The sequence below is a fragment of the Hylobates moloch genome, unplaced genomic scaffold, assembly GCF_009828535.3.
Source record: "Hylobates moloch isolate HMO894 unplaced genomic scaffold, HMol_V3 SCAFFOLD_14, whole genome shotgun sequence".
Taxonomy (NCBI): domain Eukaryota; kingdom Metazoa; phylum Chordata; class Mammalia; order Primates; family Hylobatidae; genus Hylobates; species Hylobates moloch.
The window spans coordinates 56690281-56704365 of NW_026652289.1; the positions used below are offsets into that span (position 1 = coordinate 56690281).

The 14085-nt window shown below is 35.1% G+C and overlaps 1 protein-coding gene across 5 annotated transcripts in view; it reads left to right on the plus strand.

Moving 5' to 3' along the window:
* The window catches only part of MYO9A (myosin IXA), a 300242-nt gene that overhangs the window by 187166 nt on the left and 98991 nt on the right, over positions 1-14085 (plus strand). For all 5 annotated transcript variants that reach the window (XM_058427939.1, XM_032174780.2, XM_032174781.2 and 2 more), the window contains 3 exons: positions 2734-2809; positions 6173-6316; positions 7929-7968. In XM_058427939.1, coding sequence (XP_058283922.1) covers positions 2734-2809; positions 6173-6316; positions 7929-7968 — 260 coding nt within the window. The remainder of the gene's footprint in view (positions 1-2733; positions 2810-6172; positions 6317-7928; positions 7969-14085) is intronic.

Sequence of the window (14085 nt, forward strand, 5' to 3'; positions counted from 1 at the left end):
CTTTCATTGTTTTTCATCAAATTTAGAAAGTTTTTGGCCAATATTTTTCAAAAATTTTTTCTGCTACAATTTCTTTTTTCCTTCTGAAACTCCAGTTACATGTTGTTGGAATATTTGATACTATCTCAAGATAGCTATTTTAAAATTCTTTTTTGCTAATTCGAACAAATGGGCGATCTTGGGATCTGATGGATTTGTTGTTGTTGTTGTTGTTTTTGAGATGGAGGCTCGCTCTGTCATCCAGGCTGGAGTGCAATGGTGCGATCTTGGCTCACTGCAACCTCTGCCTTCCGGGTTCGAGTGATTCTCCTGCCTCAGCCTCCTGAGTAGTTGGGATTACAAGTGCGTGCCACCATGCCGGGCTAATTTTTGTATTTTTGTAGAGATGGGGTTTTACGATGTTAGCCAGGCTGGTCTCGAACTCCTGACCTCAGGTAATGTGCCCACCTTGGCCTCCCAAAGTGCTGGGATTACAGGTGGGAGCCACTGCACCTGACTAGATCTGATGATTTTTAAATGGGATCAGGGAGTGGGCTACACAGAGCTTCATTTTTTAATCTGAGTGATCCATCATAAGTGTTTAGTATATTATTCTTTAGGCCACTTTTATGTTTAAAATACTTAACAATTGATGTAAAAATGGTAACCATTGCCTAATCTCTTGTCTAGAAATTTACTCCTCATCCCCCTCCTCCTTTCTTCTGTCTCTTCTTTCTTTCTTCCTCCTTCTTTGAGATGGAGTCTTCCTCTGTCATCCAGGCTGGGGTGAGATGGTGTAATCATAACTCACTGTAGCCTTGAACTCTTGGACTCAAGCCATCCTCCTTGAAGATTGTTTGCAAGATTGTTTCAGCTCTTCTGGATCCCTTGTATTTCCATGTTAATTTTAGGATTGTCTCATTCATTTCTACAAAAATAATTATCTGGAATTTTAATAGAAAATGCATTGATCTGTAGGTCAGTTTAGGGAACACTGACATCTTAACAATATTATATTTTCCAATTCAGGCACATAGATAGCATTCCATTTAGTTGGGTCTTTATTTTCTTTTAATGATGTTTTATAGTTTTCAATGTAGACATTTTATACTTTTAAAAATTTCATTTCAGAATATTTATTGCTATTTCCGCCGCTCCTCCCCCAACCCCGTCCCCACTCCAAGACAGGGTCTCACTCTGTCGCCCAGGCTAGAATGCAGTGGCATGACCTCAGCTCACTGCAGCCTCGACCTCCGGGGCCCAAGCAGTTCTCCCACATCAGCCTCTCAAGCTGGGACTATAGGTGTGAGCCACTACACCCAGCTAATTTTTGTATTTTTTGTAGAGGTGGGGTTTCAGCATGTTGCCCAGGCTTGTCCTGAACTCCTGGGCTCAAGTAATCTGCCTGTCTTGGCCTCCCAAACTGTTGGGATTACCAGCATGGGCCACTGTGCCTGGCCGGTTTGCATGATTTAAACAGCACAAAGAGTCTCCTGTGGGTTTTCAGTTTCCCTCATTCATACAGAAAGATAATAATCACTTCATGTGGATATAGTGTTGACTATGTGCCAAGCACTCTTCTAAGCACTTATATATATATTTTATTTTTAGTATAGATGAAGTCCGAGTTGCCCAGCTTGTCTTGAACTACAAAGCTCAAGTGATCTGCCTGCCTTGGCCTCCCAAAGTGCTGGGATTACAGGCATCTGCAACTACACCTGGCCACCACTGTATATTTATTTGTTTCCTGTAGTTTTGCAGAACTCGTTTATTAGTCCAAATCAGTTTTTTTTAATTTATTCCATAGGATTTTCTGCCTACAAGATGGTCAACTTGAATAGAGATACTTTTACTTCTTTTTTCCAGTGTGCCTTACGTATATTAAATGTTTGTGTGTTATAAAAATTGATAGCCTTATGCTTACAGAACTTAAATGTTTATCATATGATTTGAAGAACATTACATTTTTTAAATAATTGGTAATTCTTAAGGAAGCAATTTGTCTTCTTTTATATTCATTGTATTTATAACATTAATTCTCAATACATTGATACTCATTGTATTTATCTGAACATGTCAGAAATGTATTGCTAAAAAATGATGCATCAAAATAAGAAATGAATTTGTGCAGTCACAAAAAGAACAAGATCGTGTCTTTTGTGGGAACATGGATGGAGCTGGAGGCTATTGTCCTTAGCAAACTAAATGCAGGAACAGAAAACCAAATACTGCATATTCTCACTTATAAGTGGGAGCTAAATGATAAAAACTTATGAACACGAAGGAAACAACAGACAGTGAGGTCTAGTTGAAGATGGAGGTTGGGAGGAGGGAGAGGAGCAGAAAAAATAACTGTTGAGTACTGGGCTTAATACCTGGGTGAAATAATCTGCACAACAAACCCCCGTTACATGAGTTTACCTTTGTAACAAACCTTCATGTGTACCCCCCCGAACCTAAAAATAAAAATGAACTTGTACACTTCTGGGCCTTCAGTCCAATCACCCTTGTATTTCCTGAAGTTAATGATTCAATGAAAGAAGAAATAAAAGATTTCATTATTAAATTTTCTAATTGGGTTCATTGTTAACTAAGATCTATGACAGTTATGAGACTTGGGTCATGTAATTAGATATTTCTGAAATATTTAGCAAATACTCGTTATTAAATTTTCATTTGTCTTTAGAAAAATTATTTCATGTTTCATTTTTCTTTGCACTGATTTGAAATTTTCTGTTTTTTAAATTTTGCTAGGTATAACCCGGAAAAATCCCAGAACACCTCTTTCTGATCTCCAGGGCATGAATGCTCTAAATGAAAAAAACCAACAGTAAGTGTGTTTGGTTTATGTTTTCAAGGACATATAGAAGAAATAACTAGCATTCTTGTTGATATTTTTGTGACTTTAAAAGTTTGAAGTAATTCAGGCTTGTTTTGTTTTTTTTCTTAAATCCTTTGTAAGTGATGTAATAACACATTAATAGGTTAAAGTTAACAAAATTTGTCTACAGTTGCTTCTGGTAAAATGGCTTTACAATTTTGAAAAAGTTTCTTCAGAATAACTTAAAATAAGCTCATATATTTTAATTGCTGAGACCCTTCTTGCATTTTATGTCTTTTACAAAATTTAAGGGTTATTCTGCTGCTTTCTGTGGAGAAATCTTATTGGGAAGTAATAATTGAATAGTTTGATTTACATCAAACCATCCAATACCTTTTTTGGGTGAGTGCGATTACCAAAGCTTACCTTTTACTATTTTCAATGACGAATTCCTGAGAAAAATTTGACAGTAACAAATATAAATAATTTTATGAGTTCATAAAGTCTCTTTGTTTTTTATATATTTAATAAAGATTGTAATTTGTAGGAGGAGAACATTGTTTCTAGAAAGTATTCTCTTATGTTTTAAACATCATCAAAAAATTGAGCTTCCTAATACTGTGGTAATAAGGATGGTCTGTCATTAAAATGAAGGTATAACTTCATTGGTCATTTTTTCCAGTTGAGTCACTATGTCTTTCTAATACATAATTGTCACTTGTCTGCTCAGTAACTTTTTCATGACTCTTTATTGCTTATTTAAAAGTCTAGGTTCACTAACTTCATATGCAAGATCTGTCACAGCCCAAGTATCTAGCCACAAATATGTGCACTTTGAATGCCACAAATTAAGCTATTTGCTATCTTTATATTGTGTGTCCTTTGTTTTCTTAACAGTAGTATTTGGCTAATTATGATATCTACCACCATATTTACATGTTAAATTTTACCCGAACACAAATTAGATAGTTAACCTTGACCTGTGTACCTTCAGTTTCATCTGTTGGCAGTATTCTCACCCTAGTCATCAAATGGGAACCCAATTTTCTTGATTATACAAAAAAGAAACCGCAATATGCCTCATTTCACAAAGCAGTTTAGTGGTTTTAAGTTTCCTAATTTCTAGTTTGTGCTTCTTTCTTTGTACTTTCCGTTTTGGATACCTGAAGTGATCTATATGGGTTTCTGGTTCAGTTCCAGACCACCACAATAAAACGAATTCTCAGTAAAACAAATAACACAAATTTTTTGGTTTCCCAGTGCATATAAAAGTTATGTTTATACTCTACTGTAGTCTGTCAATTGTGCAATAGTATTATGTTTAAAAAATACATACACACCTTAATTAAAAAATACTTTGTTGCTAAAAAAAAAAAAACAATCATCTGAGCCTTCAGTGAGTCATGATCTTTTTGCTGGTAGAGGGTCTTTCCTTGATGTTGATGGCTGCTGACTGATTAAGGTGGTGGATGCTGAAAATTGGAGTGGCTATGGCAATTTCTTAAAATAAGACAATGAAATTTGCACATCAGTTGCCTCTTCCTTGCAGGAAAGATTTCCCTGTAGCATCCAATGCTGTTTGATAGCCTTTTATCCACAGTAGAACTCCAGAATTGGAGTCAATCCTCTCAAACCTTGCCACTGCTTTATCAACTCAATTTATGTAATGCTTTGAATCCTGTTTTCTTTTTTTTAAATAATTTTTTCCTCAACAGTCCCTACTGCAGGATATGTTGTCATTTCAACACTTTTCACAGCATCTTCACCAGGAATGTATTTTCGTACTGCATTTTTTCCTCCCTCTCCCTCCCTCCCTTTGTTCTTTCATTCCTTCCTGCTTTCCTTCTTCCCTCACTTGCTTCCTTCCTTCCTCTCACTCTCTTCTCTCTCTCTCTCCTTTTGTTTTTTTTTCTAAAGCCAGAGTACCACTCATTTTTTTAAATGAGAAAAATATAAGTGCACACACAAACCATCTTAAGTGCAATACGATTCTCTCATTTGAGAAGACACGTTATCTTAAGGATAATGATTCACTAAATTTTTTTAATGGTTTAGCACAAAATAATGAAAATACAAGCGTTTCTAAATGGTTTATTGATTACATGCCATTTATAGATCTTGAATTAATGCTCTAAGCAAATGGAAGCTGAGATTTATAAATATGGACAAATGTGAAATTGTTGTAAGTAGCTATCTCCTGAAACTTCTTTTAAAAAAATTTTAGTTCACTCGTAATAATTGTACATATTATCAAGTACAGTGTGATGTTTTGATACCTGTATATATTGTGTAATGATCAAATTAAGGTAATTACCATATTCATCGTCTCAAATATGTGTCTTTTTTTGTGGTGGGAACATTTCTCTTTCAAAATTTTCTCTTCTAGATATTTTCAGGTATACAATACCTTATTGTTAACTGTAATCACTTCATTGTGCAATAGAAGACCACAATTTATTCCTTTTGTCTTACTGTAACTTCGTACCCGTTGACCAGCCTCTCCGCTTACTGCACCCCTCCACCTCATTACCTTTTCCAGTCTCTGGTAATCACTGCTGTATTCAGTACTTCTGTGAGAGCAACTTATTTAGATTCCACATACGAATGGGGTCATGCAGTGTTTGTCTTTCTGTGTCTGGCTTATTTCAGTTAACATAATGTACTCTGTGTTTGTCCATGTTGTCCAAATGATAGGATTTTATTCTTTTTTAAATGACCGAATAGCATTCCATTGTATGTATATACCACATTTTCTTTATCCATTCATTTGTTGTTGGATACTACTACTTTACCTGGTAAGTCCTCCATTAATTATTATGTTACAATCACTGATAATGTTATGTTTTGTTCATTGCTATATCTGCAGTGTCTAGAGTCTCATAGGACTTAGTAAGTTTAATGGGTGTGTGAGTAGTGAGTGTGTGTGTGTGTGTGTGTGTGTGTGTGTGTGAATAAGACCTTTCAGGAGGAAATTAGATATTCCATAGGATGGGACAGTATATTAGGATTACAGATTCCTACAGTAGCATTTGAAAATTCTAAAATCTAACAAAGAGGGAAGATACTATAATCCATTATATTAGTTACTAGTTGTTGAATGATAATATATTTAAAGATATCAGCTACAGGATGTGCTCATCTACATGCACATTTGTATGTGAATATGACGGAATTCATAGGAATTTGTTCTGAATGAGACAACGGTTAGTCCCAACTGATTGGCAGTCATTTGGATGAAATCATTTTTTTGTTGGTTTAGCATTTTTTTCTAAATTTTAACTTTAGTATTTAAAGTTTTATTTTACTTATTTAAGCAATATAGTGTTAATTAAAGATGTCTTGATTAACTAAAGCAAATTATATTTTTTACAGTGATACATTTGATATTGCCTGGAATGGCAGAACTGGGATTCGCCAGAGCAGACTATCAAGTAGCACCTCCTTGCTTGATAAAGATGGAATATTTGCTAATTCAACTAGCAGCAAACTCCTGGAGAGAGCCCATGGAATTCTCACGTCAGTACTAATCAGTAATGTGAATTGTTTTTTTTTTTTGTTTTTTGTTTTTTGTTTTGACTGGTTTAAAATTTCTGGCAGAAAAAAATGAAAAAGGGAGATGGTGAAGTGTTGTTTTCATGGGAAGAATTTTGACTGAAACAAGACTCAAAGTTATTTAGGTAGCGTTTACAGCCATGAATCTCAACGTGTTAAAAAGCTTGTGTTTTTGTTGATTTTTCTCCCCCATATTACTGGGAGAATCATGACTGAATATATTTGTTATGGAGATGATAATAAAGGTCTTATTGTTTAGACAGGCCCTACCTTCAGAGAAAGAAAAAACTGTTAGCTCGTTTTAGGATTCCTAATTTTTACTACAATTATCCTTTAATTCTAGCAATCTTAACAAATTAGGCAAGAAAATCTATAAATGGTGAATGGTTGAGTGATATATAACACTTATCCAAGCTTTCCATTTCTCATTAACTGATTATAGAGTTGATTTGAAGACATAGCTATAACCATGCTCTACCATGCTTCATAGAGACCCCATCTCTCCAAAAAGAAAAAAAATTAGCCAGGTGTGGTCGTGCATGTGTGTAGTTCCAGCTACTCAGGAGACTAAGGTAGGAGGATCAGTTGAGCCAAGGAAGTTGAGGCTGCAATGAGGCATGATCTTGCCATTGGACTTCAGCCTGGGTGACCGATTAACATCCTGTCTCTGAGAAAAAAAAAGAGGAAAAAAAGTTATTAGTTATTAGCATTAACATGTTTTAGACCTTTCCCAAGCATATCGTTTGACCACTAGCTAGAGATGTGACTGAATTGGATTCCATAATCCTTGTCTGAATCACTGCTTAATAATATTAGTAGGTTCTATTTATGTAGATCTTGCTCTAGCCCAGAGATATACATTAACTCATTTAATCCTCACAACAACTTTTAAGTTATAGGTAGTATTGTCCTCCCTGTTTTACATTATTATATAATGAAAAGTTAAAGAGGTTAAAATCATACCTTAATACATGGTAGACCATAGATTGTTGTCCAGGTCTTTCTAACTTCCCAGCCCATATTCATAAGCGTTGGACTTTATTCCTTCTTTTCTGTGGCCATAAAAAAGGCTAAAAATAAAATTAAAAAGACCTGATTTAAGTATAGTATTGAGGTTTGAATAAGGAAAAAAATGAGTGGAATAGAATTTTTAATTACCAAAAATGGAAGATTACATTTTGGTGATAAGTACATTTTTTAAAAATTTATGAAACTTAGACATCTCATTTAGTCTTGATATGATAGAAATAAGTCTTCTATAGGTACAAGAAGCTACTAACAACTGAAGAAAATGAACCTGTAGCTTAGAATGTGCAACACAGTGTTACTAATCATCAGATGTAAATCTGTTTATACTTATATAACAAGGCAGGTATCTTTTCCTTGTTTATTCTTCCTTCCCAAGGTGCCTGCTTGGCTGAATCAGATAGTGTTTTCATATAAAGGACCTACTGTCTTGCTAATGGGTACATAATCTGTTGTTTTAGAAGAGACCTTGAAATCTTTCTTCTCTACAGTAGCTTTTGTTTTTGTTTTTATACAGTAGCTTTTTTTAATGAATGATTTATCTCTACAGGAGAAACAAAAATTTCAAATCCAAGCCTGCCCTTCCAAAGGTGAGTACTATGAAAACTTTTTTTGTATTGGTATTCTGCTACACAATTATTTTTTATTACTCATACAATCTTCATACATCAAAAACAAGAAATAACCTTATTTGTATCCAAGATAGTGATTGTGCACTTAGTTGAATCCATTTTAGAAATAACATTGTTATGAAATGGCTAAGCCTAATGGTTCAGGTAAATATTTATTTGTGATATATACCGTTTTCTAGTGTTTTAATAGCTCCTGAATATAAATGTTGTTTAGTTATTGCCTCTTTATGTAAGGTCTTTTCATTTCTCCTTGAGCCAAGTTAAGGTCAAATTCTGAATGGTACCTGATTTTAAAATAATTTCTGATTAGTGCTCACCTAATCCAATTATCTATAATAAATGTTTGCCAGGTTTTTCTATAAAGGGACATTGTCTTTTCAGGCTTATGGTTTCTGATATAACTAGTTGGCTCTGCTGTTGTAGCAGAAATGCAGCTATAATTTGCATTCCAATAAAACTTTATTAATGGACACTGAAAATTGAATTTTTTATAATTTTTCACATGCCATAAAATATTATTATTTTAACCCATATAAACCATATATAAATAGTGAGCAGGATTTGGTGAGCAGTACTTGCCCCTCTGTTAATATAGCTCTGTTTCTTTTATTTTTTTATTTATTGATTTTTTTGCGGGGGTTGTTGTTTCATTTTGCTTTGTTTGTTTTATTAATGTTTATAGCAGCTTTATTTGTAATAGCAAAAAACTCGAAGCAACTCAAACTTTCATCAACAGAAATATGGATAAACACACTGTGGTATATCCATATAATTGAATACTTAACTCACCAATAAAAATTAATAAACTATTGATGCGTGTAACAACATGAATGAATTCAAAATAATTACATGCAATAGTAGATACTGTATATAAATCTTAGAAAATATGAATTGCAGTGACAGAGAACAAAGAGGTGGTTTTAAACACACAGACATTTCCAGGGACTACAGCTCCCTGGATCAATGCAGATAAGCAGTTAAAAAAGCACACTCCCCACTTAATTTCTGGAAGGGGTTTGTCTGTATACTTCTCTAGCTGTTGTTTGAGGATTGGGCTCCTCTCTAGGCTGCATCTGGTAGCCAACGGGCAAACAAACAGCAGAACCCTGGGATACTGACTGTGAGTTCCAGTGTTTCCTGAGTTTTTTCATCTGGCTTGCTCCAGCAGTAAAGCTAGAGCAGATTATCTCTGTAGATTATCCCTGGAAGGAGTTTATTCGTGGATTGGTCACAACTGCCACTACTCCCTCCCAAGGGTTGGCCTCCTTAACCATATAGTTCTGGGAATTGATGGGACACTGAATTTCTGAGTCTCTAGACCACTGAAAACAAATAAATGAGCATTCAGTGGGCCCACTTTCTTCCCCCAAGATGAGATAATGCAGTCTGATCTAAAATATAGGCGTTTGCTAGAATTCCTCTCTTCAGCATAGTGCAAAGAGAATCCTACTCTCAGCTTCACCCCGAGGATAGAAGGAACTGGAACACACTTTTAACACTTCAACCTTTTTAGCTGTGTCTAGAGGGAATGACTTCTCTCTTAAATGTTTTGAGGTACTAACGGAACTTGGCACATCCTAATTTCCTGGAGGCAACAAAAAACAAAGGCAGCAGTTTGGACAGACACAAAGGTTTGAGAGGTACCCTAGACTTTCTGGCCAGACTGACTGGTTAGGTCCTTCTACACGAAACAGGATTGGGAGAAGCTATTAGGTTATCTAATGTGCAGAAAACAATGCAGAGGGTAAAGGCAAATGAAGAAATGGGGAAGTATGTTCCAAATAGAGAAACAAGATAAATTCAAAAAATACCAGAAGGAGAAGAAAGAAAAAGTGAGAGAAAACACTTTCAAAGATGTAAAGGCAGAAAACTACTCAAGCCTGGGCAAATAGAACTCCAGATCTAGAAAATTTAAAGGACACCAAATACTATCAATCCAAAGAGATCCTAGTTAAGACATGTTATAATCAATTTGTCAAAAGTTAAAGACAGAGTATTTTTTAAAAAGCAGCAATGAAAAAGCAGCATGTTAAATACAAGGATCCCCCACAAGACTATGATCAGATTTTTCATGAGAAACCTTGCATGCCAGAGTTAGTGGGATTCAAAATCCTCTGAGAAAAAAGACCTGCCAACCATAGTACTATGCCCAGCAATTTTGTCTTTCAAAAATGAAAAGGAGATAACAACTTTCTCAGACAAACAATGGCTAAGGGAATTCAGCACTGCTAGACCTGACTTACAAGAAAGTAGAACTCTACTTTCTTGAACTTCTTTCTTGAGAGTTCTCTAAAGAAAGTTCTTCAAGCTAAAGGAGAATGATAATTAGTACCATGAGAACATGAAAGCAGAAAACTCACTGATAAAAGTAAGTATACTGTCGAATTCAAACATTTTAATTATGTAATGCCAGTGTGTAAATCAATGATATCTCTAGTATATAAAGGTTGAAATACAAAACTATTGAAACAATGGCAGCTACAGTAGTTTGTGAAGGGACACAAATTATAAAAAGATATAAAATGTAACATCAAAAAGATAAAACATGAAGGGTGAGTAAGTGTAGGGTTTATGCATGCCATGAAAGTTTAGTTTTTATAAGCATAAAATAGCCAGTTGTAAGTATATGACTGACTTTTATGTAAGCCTCAAGGTGACCACCTTTAGTGGATACACAAAAGATAAAAGGATGGAAGTCATACCACTATAGAAAACCATCAAACCACAAAGGGAAGACAGAAGTATTGGAAGAAAGGCTCTACAAAATGATAAAATAATGAACAAAGTGGCACTAGTAAATCTTTACCTATCAATAACTGGTTTGAATGTAAATGGATTAAATTATCCAATTAAAAGACACAGAGCACCTGAATGCATTAAAAAAAGAGACACTTATCTATATGCTACCTGCGCTTTAACCATGTACAGAGAATGAACATTAAGGGATGGAAAAAAGTATCCCATGCAAATAAAAACCTAAAGAGAGCAACAGTAGTTATCCTTAGACAAAATAAAGTCAAAAACTGTAGATGAGATAAAGAAGGTCAATATATAATGATAAAAAGGGGTATGGTCATCAAAAGGATGTAACAATTTTAAATATATATGCACCCAACATTGTAGCATCTAAAAGTATAAAGCAAATATTGAGACATCTGAAGAGAGAGATAAACTACAATACAGTAATCCTAGGGGATTTTGGTACCCCACTTTCAGCAATGAACAGACCATCCACACCAAAAATCAATAAGGAAACAGTGGATTTGAAGAAAACAGTGGACCAAATGCATTTAATAGACATATACAGAACATTTCAGTCAACAGCAGCAGAATACACATTCATCTGAAGCGCACATAGGACATTCTTCAGGACATTACAGGCATTGAGCCACCATGCCTGGCCAGCAATAAAAATTCTTTCATAAAAGAATAGCCCCCCCCCCCAAAAAAAAGAATAGCCCAGTACCAGATAGTTTCATGATGCAACACTACCAAACATTTAAAGAAAAAATGAATACCAGTCCTATTCAAACTCTTTCAAAAAATTGAACTGGAGAGAATACCTCAAACTCATTTTATAAGGCCAGCATTACCCTGATAGCAAAGCCATATGAAAATACTACAAGAAAATTAGTTCAGCTACTATGGAGAAGTTTGGAGATTTTGCAGAGAACCAAGAGTTGAACTCTCATTCGACCCAGCAGTGCCTTGACTGAGTGCATGCCCAGAGGAAAATAAATTGTTCTACCAAAAACACATGCACCTGTACCTTCATTGCAGCACTATTCACAGTAGTCTTTGCTATTGTAAATAGTGCAGATATCCTCATCAAAATGCTATTACACCATATTCAGTACAACATTCAAAGGATCATTTACCATGATCAGTTGGGGTTTATTCTTGGGTTACAAGAATGGTTCAGTATATGCAAATCAATAAATGTGATTTACCATATTAACACAGTGAATAGCAAAAACCATACTGTCATCTCAACACATGCAGGAAAAGAATTTGACAAAATTCAACATTTCATGATAAAAGCTCAACAAGTTAGATATAGAAGGACTGTTCCTCAATATAATTAGGCAATATGTGACAAGCCCACAGCTGACATTATACTCATTGGTGAAAAGTTGAAAGCTTTTCTCTTAGGATCAGGAACAAGAAAAGTATGCCCACTGTCACCACTTCTGTTACACTTCAATTCAGTGTATTACTGGAATGTTAGCCACAGAAATTAGGTAATAAAAAGAAATAAAAGGCATCCAGATTCAAAAGGAAGAAGTGATATTGTGGTTGTCAACAACATAACGTTATATAGAAAATCCTCAAGACCCCACTAAAAAGCTGTTAGAACTGATACATAAATTCCGTAATGTATTTCAGTAATGCTTCAAGATACAAAGTCAACATACAAAAATCAGCAGTGTTTCTTGCCTTTTTTTTTTTTTTTTTTTAATAGAGACAGGGTATCACTCTGCCACTCAGGCTAAAGTGCAGTGGCATGATTGTAGCTCACTGTACCTTGAACTCATGGGTTCAAGCAATCCTTCCACCTCAGCCTCCTCAGTAGCTAGGACTGCAGGTGAATGCTACCACATCTGGCTATTAATTTTTTTTTTTTTTTGTAGAGATGGAATCTTCTTTCTCTGTGTTGTCCAGGCTGGTCTTAAAGTCTTAGCCTCAAATGATTTTCCTTCTTTGGCCTCCTAAAGTACTAGAATTACAGTCACGAGCCACTGCACCCAGCCTAAAAATCAGTAGCATTTTATAAACTAAAAATGAACTATCTGAAAAACAAATTAAGGAAACCATCCCATTTACAATAGCATCAAAAAATATAAACTATTTTATATAAATTCAACCAAAGAGGTTAAAAATCTGTGTACAAAAAAATCATAAAACATTGATGAAAGAAATTGAAGATGACACAAATGAACAAATGATATCCTGTGTTAGTGGGTTGGAAAAATTAATATTGTTAAAATCTCCATATTGCCCAAAGTGATTCACTGATTCAGTGCAATCCCTGTAACATTCCATTTTCATTTTTCACAGAAATAAAAAAACCCTGAAATTCATATGAATACACAAAAGACCCCAAACAGCCAAACAATCTTGAACAAAAAGAACAAAGCTGGAGGCTCACACTACCTGATTTAAAAATATGTTAGAAAGATATTGTAATCAAAACAGCATGGAGCTGGCAGAAGAAAATATACATTAACCAATGGAAAAGTATTAAAAGCTCAGAAGTAAACCCGTACATTTATGGTCAGTTGACTTTAAACAAAGGTGCCAAGTACACACAATGAGTAAAGTATAGTCTCTTCAATAAATGATGTTGGGAAAACTGGATATCCACATGTAGAAGAATGAAATTGGGACCATATCTCACCCCGCATAAAAAATCCAACCCAAGTAGGTTAAAAACTTCAATATAAGACCTGAAACTGTTAAACTTGAATGCAGGTTTGAACTGTGCAGATCCGCTTATACATGGGTTTTAAAAAATAAATATAGTCATCCATATCAGTGGGATCTACATCTGCAACCAAATGTGGATCAAAAGTATGGTATTTGTGAGATGCAAAATCCACCCTTATGGAGGACCAACTTTTTGTACCTGTGGGTTCTGCAGGGCTGGCCATGGGATTTGAGTATCTACAGATTTTGTTATCTCAGCGTGGTTCTGGAACCAATCCCCATTAATGTTGAGGGACAATTGTAGAATAAAACATAGGGGGAGAACTCTGTGACATTGGTCTGGACATTGATTTCTTGACTATGACCCCCCAAGCACAGATAACAAAAGCAGTAATAGACAAATGGGATTGCATCAAACTCAAAAGCTTCTGCATAGCAAAGGAACTAATCAACAGGATGATGAGACAAACTGTAAATGGGAGAAAATATTTGCAGACTATGCATCTGTCAATGGGTTAATGTCTAGAATATATAAGCAGTCCAAACAACTTAATAGCAGAAAAGCAAGTAATTTAATTTAAAAATAGCCAAAAGGGCCGGGTGCGGTGGCTCACGCTTGTAATCCCAGCACTTTGGGAGGCCGAGGCG